This window comes from Labeo rohita, chromosome 25, assembly GCF_022985175.1.
Source record: "Labeo rohita strain BAU-BD-2019 chromosome 25, IGBB_LRoh.1.0, whole genome shotgun sequence".
Classification (NCBI taxonomy): Eukaryota; Metazoa; Chordata; class Actinopteri; order Cypriniformes; family Cyprinidae; genus Labeo; species Labeo rohita.
In genome coordinates this window covers 19,215,696-19,231,219 of record NC_066893.1, presented here as the reverse complement: position 1 = coordinate 19,231,219, position 15,524 = coordinate 19,215,696, and the positions used below count along the sequence as shown (strand labels likewise).

The 15,524-nt window shown below is 29.7% G+C and overlaps 1 protein-coding gene across 1 annotated transcript in view; it reads right to left on the bottom strand.

The window, feature by feature from the left end:
* ntrk3a (neurotrophic tyrosine kinase, receptor, type 3a) overlaps positions 1-15,524 on the bottom strand; it is a 285,676-nt gene that overhangs the window by 56,844 nt on the left and 213,308 nt on the right. The window contains exon 12 of the mRNA XM_051099016.1: positions 1,750-1,938. Within this exon, the coding sequence (XP_050954973.1) occupies positions 1,750-1,938 (189 nt within the window). The remainder of the gene's footprint in view (positions 1-1,749; positions 1,939-15,524) is intronic.

Sequence of the window (15,524 nt, the reverse complement as noted above, 5' to 3'; positions counted from 1 at the left end):
CACAAATCTTACTGTTCAAAAACTTTTGACTGGTAGTGTATATACTTCAAAACACTCGAAAAACAAAAAATATGCTGCTTTTTTGTAGTTGAGAACCCTTTGAGAGCCTACTCAGATTCTTCTTAAACGTAAAGTTATCGACTTTTCCCGCCCCCGTTTTCCTCTTCACCTTCTCTTTCTCAGGCATACATATGCTTTTGTCTAGAATTCAATCTGTAAGGCACATTAGGGAATTTGCAGCCGACCTAAATTTAAACCCAAGTTCAATTTACTCTGGAAATATGACAGTACAGTAGGTGCACTAAAATATGATGAGTCTTGCTAAGGGGGGCAGCAGATTTACGCACTCCCTGAGCACACTGTAAAAATTTAGGCAAGGACAGAAGCTCCACAAATCATTGTCAATGTCGCTGCCACTCACTATAATAAGTATGCTTTCATAGGCTTTTCAAATGGCAGGAGTCTTCAGACTTTAATTGAATCAGTTCTGTTTGGAAGAGTACTCAAGGGGGCAATGAAGAGCTTGGGAATGTCTGCCACCTCCTGTGTGGAACAAAGTCGGATTACGGAAAATGGTTGTTGGCAGGCAGTAGAAATAGGAATCGTGAGTATGCAGTGCACAATAAATATTCAAATAAAAAAATAAATAAATAAATTGCAACATTTCACAGACTCAAGATTGAATTATTCAATCAACTGACACATTATTCAAATGACTCACTAATTCTCAAATTATCTCATCCCACCAATGATCTGACTGAATTAACTAAATGATTCCTGACTGCATTGATTCACTGATTAATGACTGAATTAGTTCATTGAGTCATTAATTGACACATGATTTAAATGACTCACTGATTCTCAAATGTACTGATTCACCAATTAATAGACTGAATCAATTCACTGATTCATGATTACAATGATTCACTGATTAATGACTGAATTAGTTCATTAAGTCATTAATTGACACATGATTTAAATGACTCACTGATTCTCAAATGTACTGATTAAACCAATTAATAGACTGAATCAATTCACTGATTCATGATTACAATGATTCCCTGATTCATGATTAAACTGATTCAATGATTCATTAATTGACACAATTAAATTGACTCACTAATTCTCAAATTTACTCATCCTGTCAATTAATTGACTGAATTAAGTTAATGATTCATGATTACTATGATTAACTGATTCATGATTGAACTAGAACTGACTCAGTAATTGACATATGATTAAAATGACTCACTGATTCTCAAATTCACTGATTTATGATTATATTAATTCACTAAACCAATGATTCTTGATTACACTGACTCACTGATTCTCAAATTTACTGATTCACCAATTAATAGATTGAATTCATTTAATGATTCATGCCTGATTTGATTTACTGATTCACGATTGAATTAATTCATTGAATCATTAATTGACACAATTCAAATAACTCAAAGATTCTCAAATTTACTGATTCTTTCTAATTCTGCAACAAGTAGCTCAGTTTAATTCAAACTGGCTCAAAAGACTCATTTGTTCAGGAATCAAAAGAAAAGCTCTGATTGGGTGATTTCAACACTTGGAATCTGGCAACTGCAACCATAAAAGCTTGTGGAGACTTGTTACTAATGCCAATGAAATGTTTTCAGGATAAATAACCAGCAGGTCAATATCGCAGACGATTACGATTAAAAAAAATCTAGTAGTCACAAAAAAAAAAAAAAAAAAAAAAAAAAAAATGGTACTCACAAGTTGTAGGCTTATTGCAGTTGTGGCCGTGACGGAAATACTGCGGGTTTTCGATGACTGGGATGCGGGTCATGCCGATCACCACGGCGTCTGGCCCGGCGTCCAGAGTGCACGGGGTTATGATGCCGTGATTGACGTGATGGAGGGGACTGGCGGAGTCTTCTTCACCACTGATCACAGCCACGGGTCCTGCACAGAGAAAAAGAGAGCCATCACACAAAATGACATTGGTTGCTTAATGGAAAATGAATGCAGCGTAATACATCTGAGAGGGAAAAGCGGGCAGGCTCATTTGTCAGAATAAACGTTATCTCTTCGAGCTGCGACTGGCCTCTGAGCTCCTCTCTGTCATTTGGTCACACATTAAACGCCTCGGCCTGATTCAACCCCAGAAGCCTCAGCTGCATGCCGTGGCCCTGGGCCATGGTAAACACTGACTTCCTAAGTTTCCCAAAGTCCCATCATCGGCTCATTTAGTGGCGTCAACAAAAATACACCCACATTCAGTTTCGGGCCTCCAAGCCGGCAATGGATAAATGACAAGCCTTCACAATAAAGACAGCCTGATGGCCAACGTGAGAGTGTTTCAGAACAGCTGACTAAACCAGCGCTTTCCCAATACGCTCATTGCTGCATTTCTGCCATCAATTTTATGGCATCATTATTCCACATCTTCTCTAACTGTTGTAACTATAAATTATCTATCCAATATTCAGTATCTGTCTATCTATCTATCTATCTATCTATCTATCTATCTATCTATCTATCTATCTATCACCAATTAATAGATTTAATTAATTCAATGATTCATGCCTGATTTGAGCCACTGATTCATGATTGAATTAATTCATTGAATCATTAATTCACACATGATTCAAATGACTCACTGATTCTCAAATTTACTAATTCACTAATTAATTGATTCACTGATTCTTTCAGTATAAAGTATTAACAATTCTTGTTTAAATGCAAATCGGACAAGACAAAATGAACGACTTTCTGTATGGTTCAATAAGCAAATCAAATAATTCAGCAGCCGGTAGCTCAGTTTGATACAAATGGCTCATGAGACTCACTTGTTCAGGAATCAAGTTTTTCCAAAGCTTGAAAATATACAAGAAAATATAGAGAAAACTATATAAAGAAATATAAAGAAAACTTTCTAGTTCAAAATGTAATGTGTAATCCAATGTGTTACTTGCCATTTCTTAGAAAATGCTAGTAAATGTAACTAATTAAAGCAAAAATTGATTCAGTACACCAATACACTCATTGCTGCATTTGTGGCATCGATTTTATGATATCATTATTCAATATCTTCCATCACTGTGTCTTGAATAAAAATAAATAAATAAAATAAAAAATAATAAAAACAATAAAATAAAACAAAACAAAACAAAATAAAATAAAATAAAATAAAATAAAATAAAATAAAATAAAATAAAATAAAATAAAATAAAATAAAAACATATACAGTAAAAAAAAAAAAAAAATACTGTGGATGAAAAATTGAAAGATATTGATAATATCCTTATATCCATCTATCTAGACACATTTTGTATTTTGCCTAACCTTTCAAACTATAAATAATCTTTCCATCACCAGTTAAAAGACTGAATTAATTTAAAGATTCATGACTGAATTAATTAATTGAATCATTAAATGACACATGATTCAAATGACTCACTGATTCTCAAAATGACTGATTCACCAATTAACCGATTTCAACATATAAAGTAACAATTCTTGTTTAATTGCATATTGGACAAGACAAAATGAAAGACTTTCTGTATGGTTTGGTAAGCAAATCAAATACTTCAGTATTAAGTTTTTCCAAAGCTTACTGAAGTATGTATTTTACAAGAAAATACAATTTCCTTCTACTTCAAAATCTAATGTTTAATTCAATGTATTACTTGCCATTTTTTAGCAATTGCTAGTAAATTTAGCAAAAAATTAGAGTCAAAATTGTTTCAATATGCCAGTATGCTCATCTATCTATCTAGTCTGTCTGTCTATCTACTTATCTAGACACATTTTGTATTTTGTCTGTTCAAATTATAAATAAAATAAAATAAATGTTTAATTTTTGTTTATTTTTAAAATATTTTTATTAATATTTAAAATGTGAATATATTATAAATACAATTAATGTTATATATAACAAATTTAAGATGATTAAATTATTGTCTTTAATATTTTATACATTCTATATTCTCTGCCACTTCAAAGAAATTCCAAGAAAATAGCATTTTTTTACATTTTTGCCTCAGGGCCACTGAAAATGTCACTAGAGCAAGTAAAGATCTGACCTATTGACCTGAGTCTTGAATAAGCAAGCAAACATTTGTCTGTTTTCGAATGCTCAACAACATAATTTATGCTAAAAACATGCAGAAACAGTCATGCTGTCATTCAACGCTTTTCCTGACAATCAGTTTTACCTCGGATCTCTCTTAGGAAGATTCACAAGGTCATGTAGTTCATAAGGTCAGACGCCTCATGACTGAACTGTACATAGATGGACCGAGGTTATTCTTTCATTTATTTATTTGACTTTTTTATTTGAAAGAAAAAGGTCATAGTACTCAAAGAAAGCCTGCTTTGAGAAAGCTGCTTCAGTGTGCGATACAAAGACTTTCATATGAAAAAAAAAAAAAAATGATATGGATTGGGAGTGTTTATTCCCTCAGGGATTACAAATATATGTGCATCTCTTTTGGCAGGTATCACAACAAGAAGACGGTGGGTAAATAAGTCACACTGAAGGATAAATAAGTAAATAAGCTAATGCATAAAAAATAAGCTGAATGTTTTGAAATATGTACCAACTGCATTGCTAATTCCAATGACTCTTTTATTAGGAAGCATACAATTTAGTTGAACTGCCAAATGAAAAGGACTTTTATCAGATGTTGTAATGCTCTTTGTGAACTTCAATCTGAAATCCAAATGTAATGAGCAGCCGCAATCACTTTCATGGCTATAAATTGAGATTATTTGGAGACAATAACAGTGGTCCGCTGTGACATATTTAAGGGGAAATCTTTGGGAAAAGTCTTAATTAGTTTTAGCCTTTAAGACAGGAGGAGACGTGTCAAATGACCCCTGCAGCTAATTGGGTCATTAAAATACTTTTCTTTTCCTTAATTGGAAGTCTAAAGCCTCAAAAGGACCATTAAAATAATTTCTGTAAATACTAAAAGGAGTCTTTGCAAGGTGAAAAAAGTACTAACACAATTACCCCTGTTCTTTAAAACATCACCCTGATAATATTCATATTTTCATTATTTATATTATATACTGACTCTCCAATGTCATATGAGCAAGAAAATACTTATATTATTACTATTTAATATCTATTATCTAATATCTATTTAAAGTTGCAGGTTTGTATCATCAGAAATTTCATTTTATCCCCAAAATTAAAATTTGTTGTTTGAGCTGAGATTTGTTTAAAGTTGCATTGATAGTGTTATGTTTTCAGCTTGAGAGTCACAGCGCTCCTTAAAATTCCTCCTTAATATCTTCAGGTTATACTTAGAGATGCGCAAGGTCAGACGCCGCTGTTAATGCGCTTCAAAATAAATACATAAAGCATATCAAATGGCACTTTCCAAATCCTATTATACAGCTGGCACGGTGAATTGAAGATTGCATTCACTCGCTGTTGCCTTTTGGCATTTCGAGTTAGGAACTCTATCAATAAAGTGCAGGAAACAATTTGTTTAAGCAGCCGAAACAGAAAACGGGTAGCGAGCCGTTGCATTTTTACAGGACTTCTTCCTCTTGTCGTCTTCTCTTTGGACCAAGACAGCTGTGTTTAGACTAGACGTTTCCATTTATATTAAAGGACCCTTCCTGCCTGGCAAATAAATAAATTATAAATAAATAAATAAATAAATAAATAAATAAATAAATAAATAAATAAATAAATAAATAAATAAATACCACTGCGTTCCAAATAAATAAATAAATATCACCAGTGTACTCCAAATAAATAAACAAATATATCACGATCACCACTGTATTCCCACCATACAAACAAACAAATAAATACATAAAATCATTATCACCACTGTATTCCAAACAAACAAATAAATATCACCAATGTACTCCAAATAAATAAACAAATATATCACGATCACCACTGTATTCCAAATAAATAAATAAATAAATAAATAAATAAATCATTATCACCACTGTATTCCAAACAAACAAATAACAAACAAAATAAATAAAAAAAACATTACAATCACTGTATTATAAATAAATAAATAAATTAATTAATTAATAAATAAATATCACTGATGTATTCCAAATAAATAAATAAATAAATATATCATTATCACCACTGTATTCCAAACAAACAAATAATAAACATAATAAAAAAAAAAAAACATTACAATCACTGTATTATAAATAAATAAATAAATAAATAAATAAATAAATCAATCAATCATCACCACTGTATTCCAAACAAACAAACAAAAAATAAATAAATTAATTAAATAAAAAGACATTACAATCACTGTATTATAAATAAATAAATGAATAAATAAATACATAACTACTGTATTTCAAATGAATGAATGAATGAATAAATAATAAAAAATAATTATCACACTGTATTCCAAATAAATAAATAAATAAATAAATAAATAAAACCATTATCACAACTGTATTCCAAACAAACAAACAAATAATCATCACTGTATTTTAAATAAATAAATAAACAAACAAACACTTTATTCCAAATGAATGAATGAATGAATATATAACTAATTAAAAATATCATTATCATCACTGTATTCCAAATAAATAAATAAATAAATATCACCACTGCATTCTAAACCAACAAACAAACAAGTAATCATCACTGTATATCAAATAAATAAATAAATAAATAAATAAATTCATTATCACCACTGCATTCCAAACAAACAAACAAGTAATCATCACTGTATATCAAATAAATAAATAAATACATTTGTTGTCACCACTGTATTCAGAATAAATAAATAAATAAATAAATAAATAAATAAATCATTTTCACCACTGCATTCCAAACAAATAAACAATCATCACTGTATATTAAATAAATAAATAAATAAATAATCAAATCTGCATTCCAAATAAATAAATAAATAAATCATTAACACCACTGCATTCCAAACAAACAAACAAAAAAGAATCACTGTATATCGAATAAATAAATAAATTCATTATCACCACTGTAGTCCGAATAAATAAATAAATAAATAAATATATAAATAATTTTCACCACTGCATTCCAAACAAACAAACAAGTAATCATCACTGTATATCAAATATATAAATAAATAAATAAATCATTTTCACCACTGTTTTAGAAATAAATTAATAACTCACTAACTAAATAAATAATGCATACATAAATAATAAAAATCATTATCACGACTGCATTCCAAATAAATAAATAAATAACACTGATATATTTCAAATAAATGAAGAAATAAAAGAAAATAAAAAAATAAATAAATAAATATGCTTCATTAGCACAAGTCTTCCGAACAATGCATTTTAAGAAACAATGATATAAATATAATAAACATAGGTCTCGTCAGACTGTTTTAAGTGTACTTTGAATTCTCCGCTGAGACTGAGCACTACATAAAACATTTTTAAAAAACGCACATTTCAGTAACAAATTATGTTTTTCTTCCACCTTCCTGAACAATGAAAGCCTCAAGGCCAGTATTATTTATTGCCTACACGGAAACATTATTTCATCTTTTCTTCTACTTCTGCATCTGAAGAACAAAGTCAGTTTAATAAGATTGTGAGACGGGCAGAAGAGAACCAGCACAATCTCCACAAAAACAGTTGCTATGTGCAAGCATTCAGATTGTCAGCAATATAATTGCAAATAATGTTAGTGATTTTCAAAAAATAATGCTACATTTCAATGCAATCTTCAGAGAAAACCCCAATTTCCATTCAAAACCATCCAGAACATCCTGCTAAACATTTCTTTTTATGTTTAAAATAAAATAAAACAAAATAAAGTAAAATAAAATAGAATAAAACCCAGGTTTGGAATGAGTAAATGGAATGAGTAAATAGTGACAGACTTTTCATTTATGGGTGAATTACTCCTGTAAAACACTTTAAATCACTGCAAATACCTGCAGCCATGTGTGAAAACGTTAAAAATTAGCTTGGTTTTCCTTGTTGTTTAAACACAGATGATGTGCTTCTCCGTTCTGGGCTGATTAGCATACAGCTTACAGGAAGTTCTCACACCATGGTTAATTAGCACTGAAAATAACTACGGTAATCCTGCATGAAGACATGCATTACACGTGCAGGCTCACACATAAATTATCACCTTGCTGTATGTAGTACAGCAATGTCACACAATTTGTGCAATGTGAGTGTTGCATGATAGATGTGTGTAAACCAGAACTGCATTGAGATTGGACTCACCTTTTGTCATTGTACTGATCTTTACTTGTATGATTAAGTTTCAGATATGATAATGGAATCTACAGGAGCTTTCTATTACAGTACCAGTACAGAAAACAAATAACCAATTTAAAACCTACAATGAATGCACACACACACATCTACAACAACAACAACAACAACAACAACAACAACAATAACAACAGTGTTCATTTACATATTTATATTACTATATATTTTACATTATATACAGTTATAAAAAAGGATCAATATCAATAACAAAACCAATTAAAACCCTGCAATGAAATATTTGTATTATAAAAAAGGAATAATAATAATAATAATAATAATAATAATAGTAGTAGTAGTAGTAGTAGTAGTAGTTATTATTAGTAGTAATATACATATGCATATTATTATTATTGTTGTTGTTGTTGTTGTTAATATTATTATTATTGTAGTTTTCCTTTATATAACTATATTACTGTATATTTTACGATATATTTATAAAAACAATTTTGAATAATAAAAAGTTTAACAAATTAAATGTAATATAATAAATGTACCTGTTTAAAAAAGTTGCAAATAAAACAAAGATTATTGGAGTACTCTTCCTTAAAATTAATCATTTAAAATAATGTTTTATTCAATTTGGTAATTGCCATTTCTTTGTAACTATTTGTGAAATTGTAACATAATTTAGAAATACTGTACACACACTGTATACACATGTTTTTTTGTTTTTTGTTTTTTAATTATACATAATTTGAATAAGTAAATTAATAAATATATATATATATATATATATATATATATATTTTTTTTTTTTTTTTTTTTTTTTTAACTTATAAGACAAACTATTGCTGGAAATATGTTTATAAAAAAAAAAAAAAAAAAAAAAAAAAAAAAAAACACTAAATGTTGTTCCTTACTTTTGGAAAGCGAAATTAGCTACCTGAATAAAAGTGCTCTCAGTTTGGAGGTCCTGCATGTTTTTAATTTTTATATTCTACATAAATTAAACATATAACTTATATTTTTTAAATATATATAATATTGAAACAGTATAAATAAACAAACAAACAAACGAGAATATATATATATATATATATAAATTTACAAATTATTGCTGGAAATATGTGAACTATTATTATTGTTATTATTATAGGTTTATATGCAAACCTTATAAAAAAAAAAAAAAAAAAAAAATATCTCATTTAATATTTATATGCTTAAGATTTTTTGAACATTATGCCCCTTTGTTAACTGTCCATTTGCTGAAAAAACACCAAATGTTGTTCCTTTCTTGTGGAAAGCAAAATTAGCCACCTGAATAAAAGTGCTGCACGTTTTTCATTTTTATACTCTACATAATTTAAATATATAACTTATATTTTTTAAATATATATATAATACTGAAACAGTATAAACAAACAAACAAAAAAACATTTTTTTAACTTATAAGACAAATTATTGCTGGAAATATCCTAACTGTTGTTACTATTATTATTATAGGTTTATATGCAAACCTTACAGAAAATATATATATATATATATATATATATCTCATTTAATGTTTATAATGCTTAACATTTTTTTTCGTCCGTTTGCTGAAAAAACGCCAAATGTTGTTCCTTCCTTGTGGAAAGCGAAATTAGCCGCCTGAATAAAAGTGCTCTCAGTTTGGAGGTCCTGCATGTTTACGGCACATTTTTCCCGCCCAAGGTCTTATTTTCCTCTGTATGTTTGAGGATATTTTGTGCAAATAACGTACGAGTCCAGACATGCCTACCGAGAGGCAATTGAAGAGGGTTTTGGAAGAGAAAAGTGGCGAGATGAAGACCGCATTGTTGTTGTCTGCCTCGCAGGCAATCAGAACACCGGGGAGCCGATTCGCTGTGTTCATATTCTCTGTTTACCCAACAAAAGAGTTTTGTCATTGCCGCTGACACCGAGGGCCAGCGCACACACATCTGGGCAATTCGCGAAACAGGAAAAGAAGAAAAGCAAGCGACTTCAGGCCATTACAGCGGTTTGCACAGAGATGAGCAGAAGAGACAGTACAATTATGGCCATAGGAAGCGGCTCGAGTGTTTTTATATAGCTGATTTTCCAGCTCTACCACTTCCAATCAGTCTCATATGCTAAGGAAAGTATGAATCATCCCCTTTGCCCGCGTCTGTACCTCTCGCTCCCTCGCTCTCGGACGAGGTGGTTTGATGTCAAGGAGACACTTCAATGCGCATTGGTGAGATCAGAGGAAGTAATGTGAGTAATTTATTCGTGCAGGTCTTCCACAGCTGCTTTGCATTGCAATCAGGGCACAATTGCCATAAGAGAGAAGTGGGCATGGATAGTGCCTGTTTTATCTTTTATAGCTACCTGAGATACAGAAAAGTGCTCGCTGCACTTTCAACATCAAAGGAAGCCACATCAACTCCAGGCAAATGGCATTCAGACAGCAGGGTTCAGATGCCTTTATAAACAGGATCAATCGGCCCTGTCACCTTTCGCGCACATTCGGCCCCAGCAGGTGTGTGTGTGTGTGTAAGAGATGGAGATGGAGAAAGGGAGATCGGTTTTGATTACGCCTGTCTCTAAAAGCGTGCAGTGCGATTCTCGGGGCTGATAAACTGTGTTTTCTGTCTGGATTTGTCATGGGGAACGATGTTTTGCTAATGATGCTTTTTACATGCTCCAAAAATATAGTTGTGATCGTATCTGAAGCCGTGACATGATAAACTTAATTTATATGTTTTTTTGTTCTCTTCCGAAGCCTGACAATGGCAAAATGTAATATTACTCAAATTTTATTCGCTTTTTGTTCATTTGGTTTGCTTATCGGGTAAACCACGCTCCAGGTTCACGTTACTTTATTTTTAAATAAATTACACATGTAAAGTTAACTTTTGCACTTCTTGCACTTTGAAAGTTAGGAAATTAGGTTATAATTATAAAAAAACAAAAAAAAAAAAAAAAAAAAAACATAATAATAAATGTATTAAAATGTTAATATAAAATAATTTTTAAAGAATTTAAAATAAAACAGGTTATTGGAGTACTTCTTTAAAATTAGGTAATTACTATTATTATTATTATTATTATTATTATTAATTATTTAATTAGTTTTGTTATTATTATTGTTCCTTGTTTTATAATTGATTATAATAAAAATTATATAGTAATAAAATATGTAAAGGAACACTTCTTCTTTGTCCTATTATTATTATTCATTTTTTATATTACAAAATATTTCATTATTATTATTATTATTATTATTATTCAATTTTATGATAAAAAATCATTGTGGGTTTTTAATTAGTTTTGTTATTATTACTGTTCTTTTTTATAACTGTATATAACGTAAAATATATAGTAATGTAATATGTAAAGGGACACTTCTTTGTCTTATTATTATTATTATTATTATTATTATTTTAATACTATTATTTTTTTAATATTATAAAAAATATTTCATTGTGGGATTTTAATTGGTTTTGTTATCATTATTGTTCCTTTTTTTATAATTGAATATAATGTAAAATAAATAGTAATGTAATATGTAAAGGATTTCTTTGTCTTATTATTATTATTATTATTATTATTATTATTTTATTATTATTATTTTTTTAAGATTTCATTATTATTATTATTATTATTATTATTATTATTCCATTTTATGATAAAAAAAAATAATTGTGGGTTTTTAATTAGTTTTGTTATTATTACTGTTCTTTTTTATAACTGTATATAACGTAAAATATATAGTAATATAATATGTAAAGGGACACTTCTTTGTCTTATTATTATTATTATTATTATTATTATTATTATTTTATTACTATTATTTTTTTTTTATATTATAAAAATATTTCATTGTGGGATTTTAATTGGTTTTGTTATTATTATTGCTGTTCCTTTTTTATAATTGAATATAATGTAAAATAAATAGTAATGTAATATGTAAAGGATTTCTTTGTCTTATTATTATTATTATTATTATTATTATCATAATCATCATTCTTTTTTAAAAAAAAGATTTAATTATTATTATTATTATTATTACTATTATTATTATTCCATTTTATAATAAAAAATCATTGTGGTTTTTTAATTAGTTTTGTTATTATTATTGTTCTTTTTTATAATTGTATCTACTGTAAAATATATAGTAATATAATATGTAAAGGGAATAATTTATGTAATTATTATTATTATCATTACTATTAACAACAACAACAAATTACATATATATATATATATATATATATAATGTATATTATATAATAATTACATGTATATGTTATCTATAACATAAATCTCCCTCTCTCTGTCTCTCCAAAAAAAAAAAAAAAAACCAAAATCCTCTTGTTATTTACAAAGTAATGTAACACCAAAGTGTACCGTATTCACAAAAAGTGCCTAATAGACCTCATTTGCTGCTTATTTCCTCTTCGGCGAGGACGCCCCACTCCTGTGACAAGCGCTGAGGAAAAATGAAGCGATTATGAGGAATTTTTCATAGAGTGCCTCCTTAAGTAATAAACAGCTCGTTCGCTCGGTGTGAGACGAGGAAATGTGCAAATACTTGAAAACAGCGGCTTACCGGTTATCACAATTTCATCTCCGTGAAACAGATTAATAGTACAACATCCCCTGGAGCCTCAGGTGTACTAAAAACCTGCCGCACCTTCTAATAAGCATTAGCGCTGCTTACGCTCAATACACTTCACACTGTCCGCTAACATCACCTACATTTATTACTGCTTATACTCAGAGATTGTTAGAGAGCCCTACGAACACAAACGACACCTCATATTGGGATATTTATTAAAGAAACTGGTGCTTACTTTTCTAAGCAATCAGACTTATCATTTTACACTAACCAGAATTGTAAACTCACAGTTAGCTGCATGCTAACTGCAAAGCCACGGTTCTGATGCTATTTTATACGCTTGCTATTTTTGTTTCAGCCATATTTTCCCTCACAGTGTGTCATGGTGTACAATACTCTTGCAGCACAAATCAAAGGCGGCATGATTAGCTCCCTATGTCATAAAACAACGTTAGCACCGGCGCTAGTCAACAAAACAGAGTCCCGGTACAGGAGGCATTAATATCCTGTGCCAGCACCTCTGCAGTCGGGCCAAACTATGAAAAACCGTCAGGAACATAAAGGCAGTCCGTCATCTTTATGGTCCTTAACAAAGTAGGCCATAGGCACAACATTCAGTGTGCATTTTGTTTATAGCTGTATAAACGCCCGTGGAGCTGGAGGGGAAGGACAGTACAGCCGCTTCGCCTGAAGGGACAGATGAAGAAGCAAATGCAACACACAGTGACCAAATATCCGCAGACATAAATCAATCAGACGCTCACATACACACATGCATTAGCAGGATAAAGGACACTAGAACAAGACTGAAACCAACCTTTGGCTTTATGTATACAGAAATAAGGGCAAAGATTGTTTTCAACAATGACTTTGAAGTTGTACTGTAGATTTTAGACCGACAGAAGGTGCTATATTCAATGTAAACTCAAAATAATGCATACACGAAGCGTACACAATACATATGCATATTTTAATAACAAAAAATTGATTAAATAAATATAGTGCTGGGTACATTACAAATTGTAGTATATTTCTGATTACAAATGACATGTAATCACGTAATCCATTAAAAGTAACTTGATTGTGAGCATTTCAAATGTAGTCCTAATATAATCTTATTGTAATCCGATTATTACTTACTTAGTACTTTTTGGATTACTACCCAGCATTGTAGTTGTATTTTTTTTTCAATAGACATTTCTATAGAAAAAGCCAGAGAAAGCTTGTAAAACATTGATTTTCAACTATACTGAAGAAATTCAATGGACAGCATTTCTGTCTTTCACAGTTGTGTTTTTGTTCACTTCAAATAAATATACTACTTTTCCAATAACTGTCACTGTCAGTGACATGCTCAGTTTTCTCCTCTCAAGGTCTACTGTACAAGATGCAATGTGAAGAGCAGACTGAAGACGACATCGAATCCGGTCTGTTTGGCGAGGACTGCTCATGTTAACACATTGGTGGCACGTTTATGTGATGCTCACATGTGTATTCATTATGAGCTGTGGAATGTTGCAAACGTGTGAATCACAACAACGTGTAAAGGCTTAAACACCTGCACTGGTGAAATGTTCCATGCTCAGCAGAATTTCTGACACCCTAGTTAAGACAGAGTGCTGAAAACCACAAAGCTTTGTTTGAGAGTCCACAGATTTCTTGATTATCCCTGAGCAGACTAATCAATTACACATTTAAAAATATGAGCCTGTGAAAATGTATTTATTTACTTTTTTACCGTAAATAAATAAATAAACAAACAAACAAACAAATAAATAAATAAAATACTTGATTATCCCCAAACAGTTATGAACCTGTGTTTGTTTGTTTGTTTGTTTGTTTGTTTGTTTGTTTATTGCTGGTTTGTTTTACAAAACAGTATTTTGACAATAAATAAATAAATAAATAAATAAATACTTTATTATCCAAATAAATAAATACTTGATTATCCATGAGGAGACTAATCAATTACACATTTAAAGTTATGAGCCTGTGCATATTTATTTATTTACTGTTTTTTTTTACAAAACAGCCTTTAACCGTAAACAAACAAACAAACAAACAAACAAACAAGCAAACAAATAAAATACTTGATTATCCCCAAACCGATTAATCAATTACACAACTGAAGTTATGAACCTGTGTTTGTTTGTTTGTTTGTTTATTGCTGGTTTGTCTGTTTGTTTTACAAAACAATCTTTTGACAATAAATAAATAAATAAATACTTGATTATCCATGAGGAGACTAATCAATTACACATTTAAAGTTATGAGCCTGTGCATATTTATTTATTTACTGTTTTTTACAAAACAGCCTTTAATCGTAAATAAATAAACAAACAAACAAACAAATAAATAAAATACATGATTATCCCCAAACATATTAATCAATTACACAATTGAAGTTATGAACCTGTGTTTGTTTGTTTGTTTATTGCTGGTTTGTTTGTTTGTTTGTTTTACAAAACAGTCTTTTGAAAATAAATAAATAAATATATAAATGTCCCTGAAGAGAATAATAAATTACACAATTAAAGCTACGAGCCTGTGCAAAATATATTTGTTTGTATGTTTTACAAAACATGCTTGACAATAAATAAATAAATGAATAAATAAATAAATAAATAAATACTTGATTATCACTAATCAATTACACAACTAAATGTATGAGCCTGTGCATATTTATTTATTTATTTATTGTCAAAAGACTGTT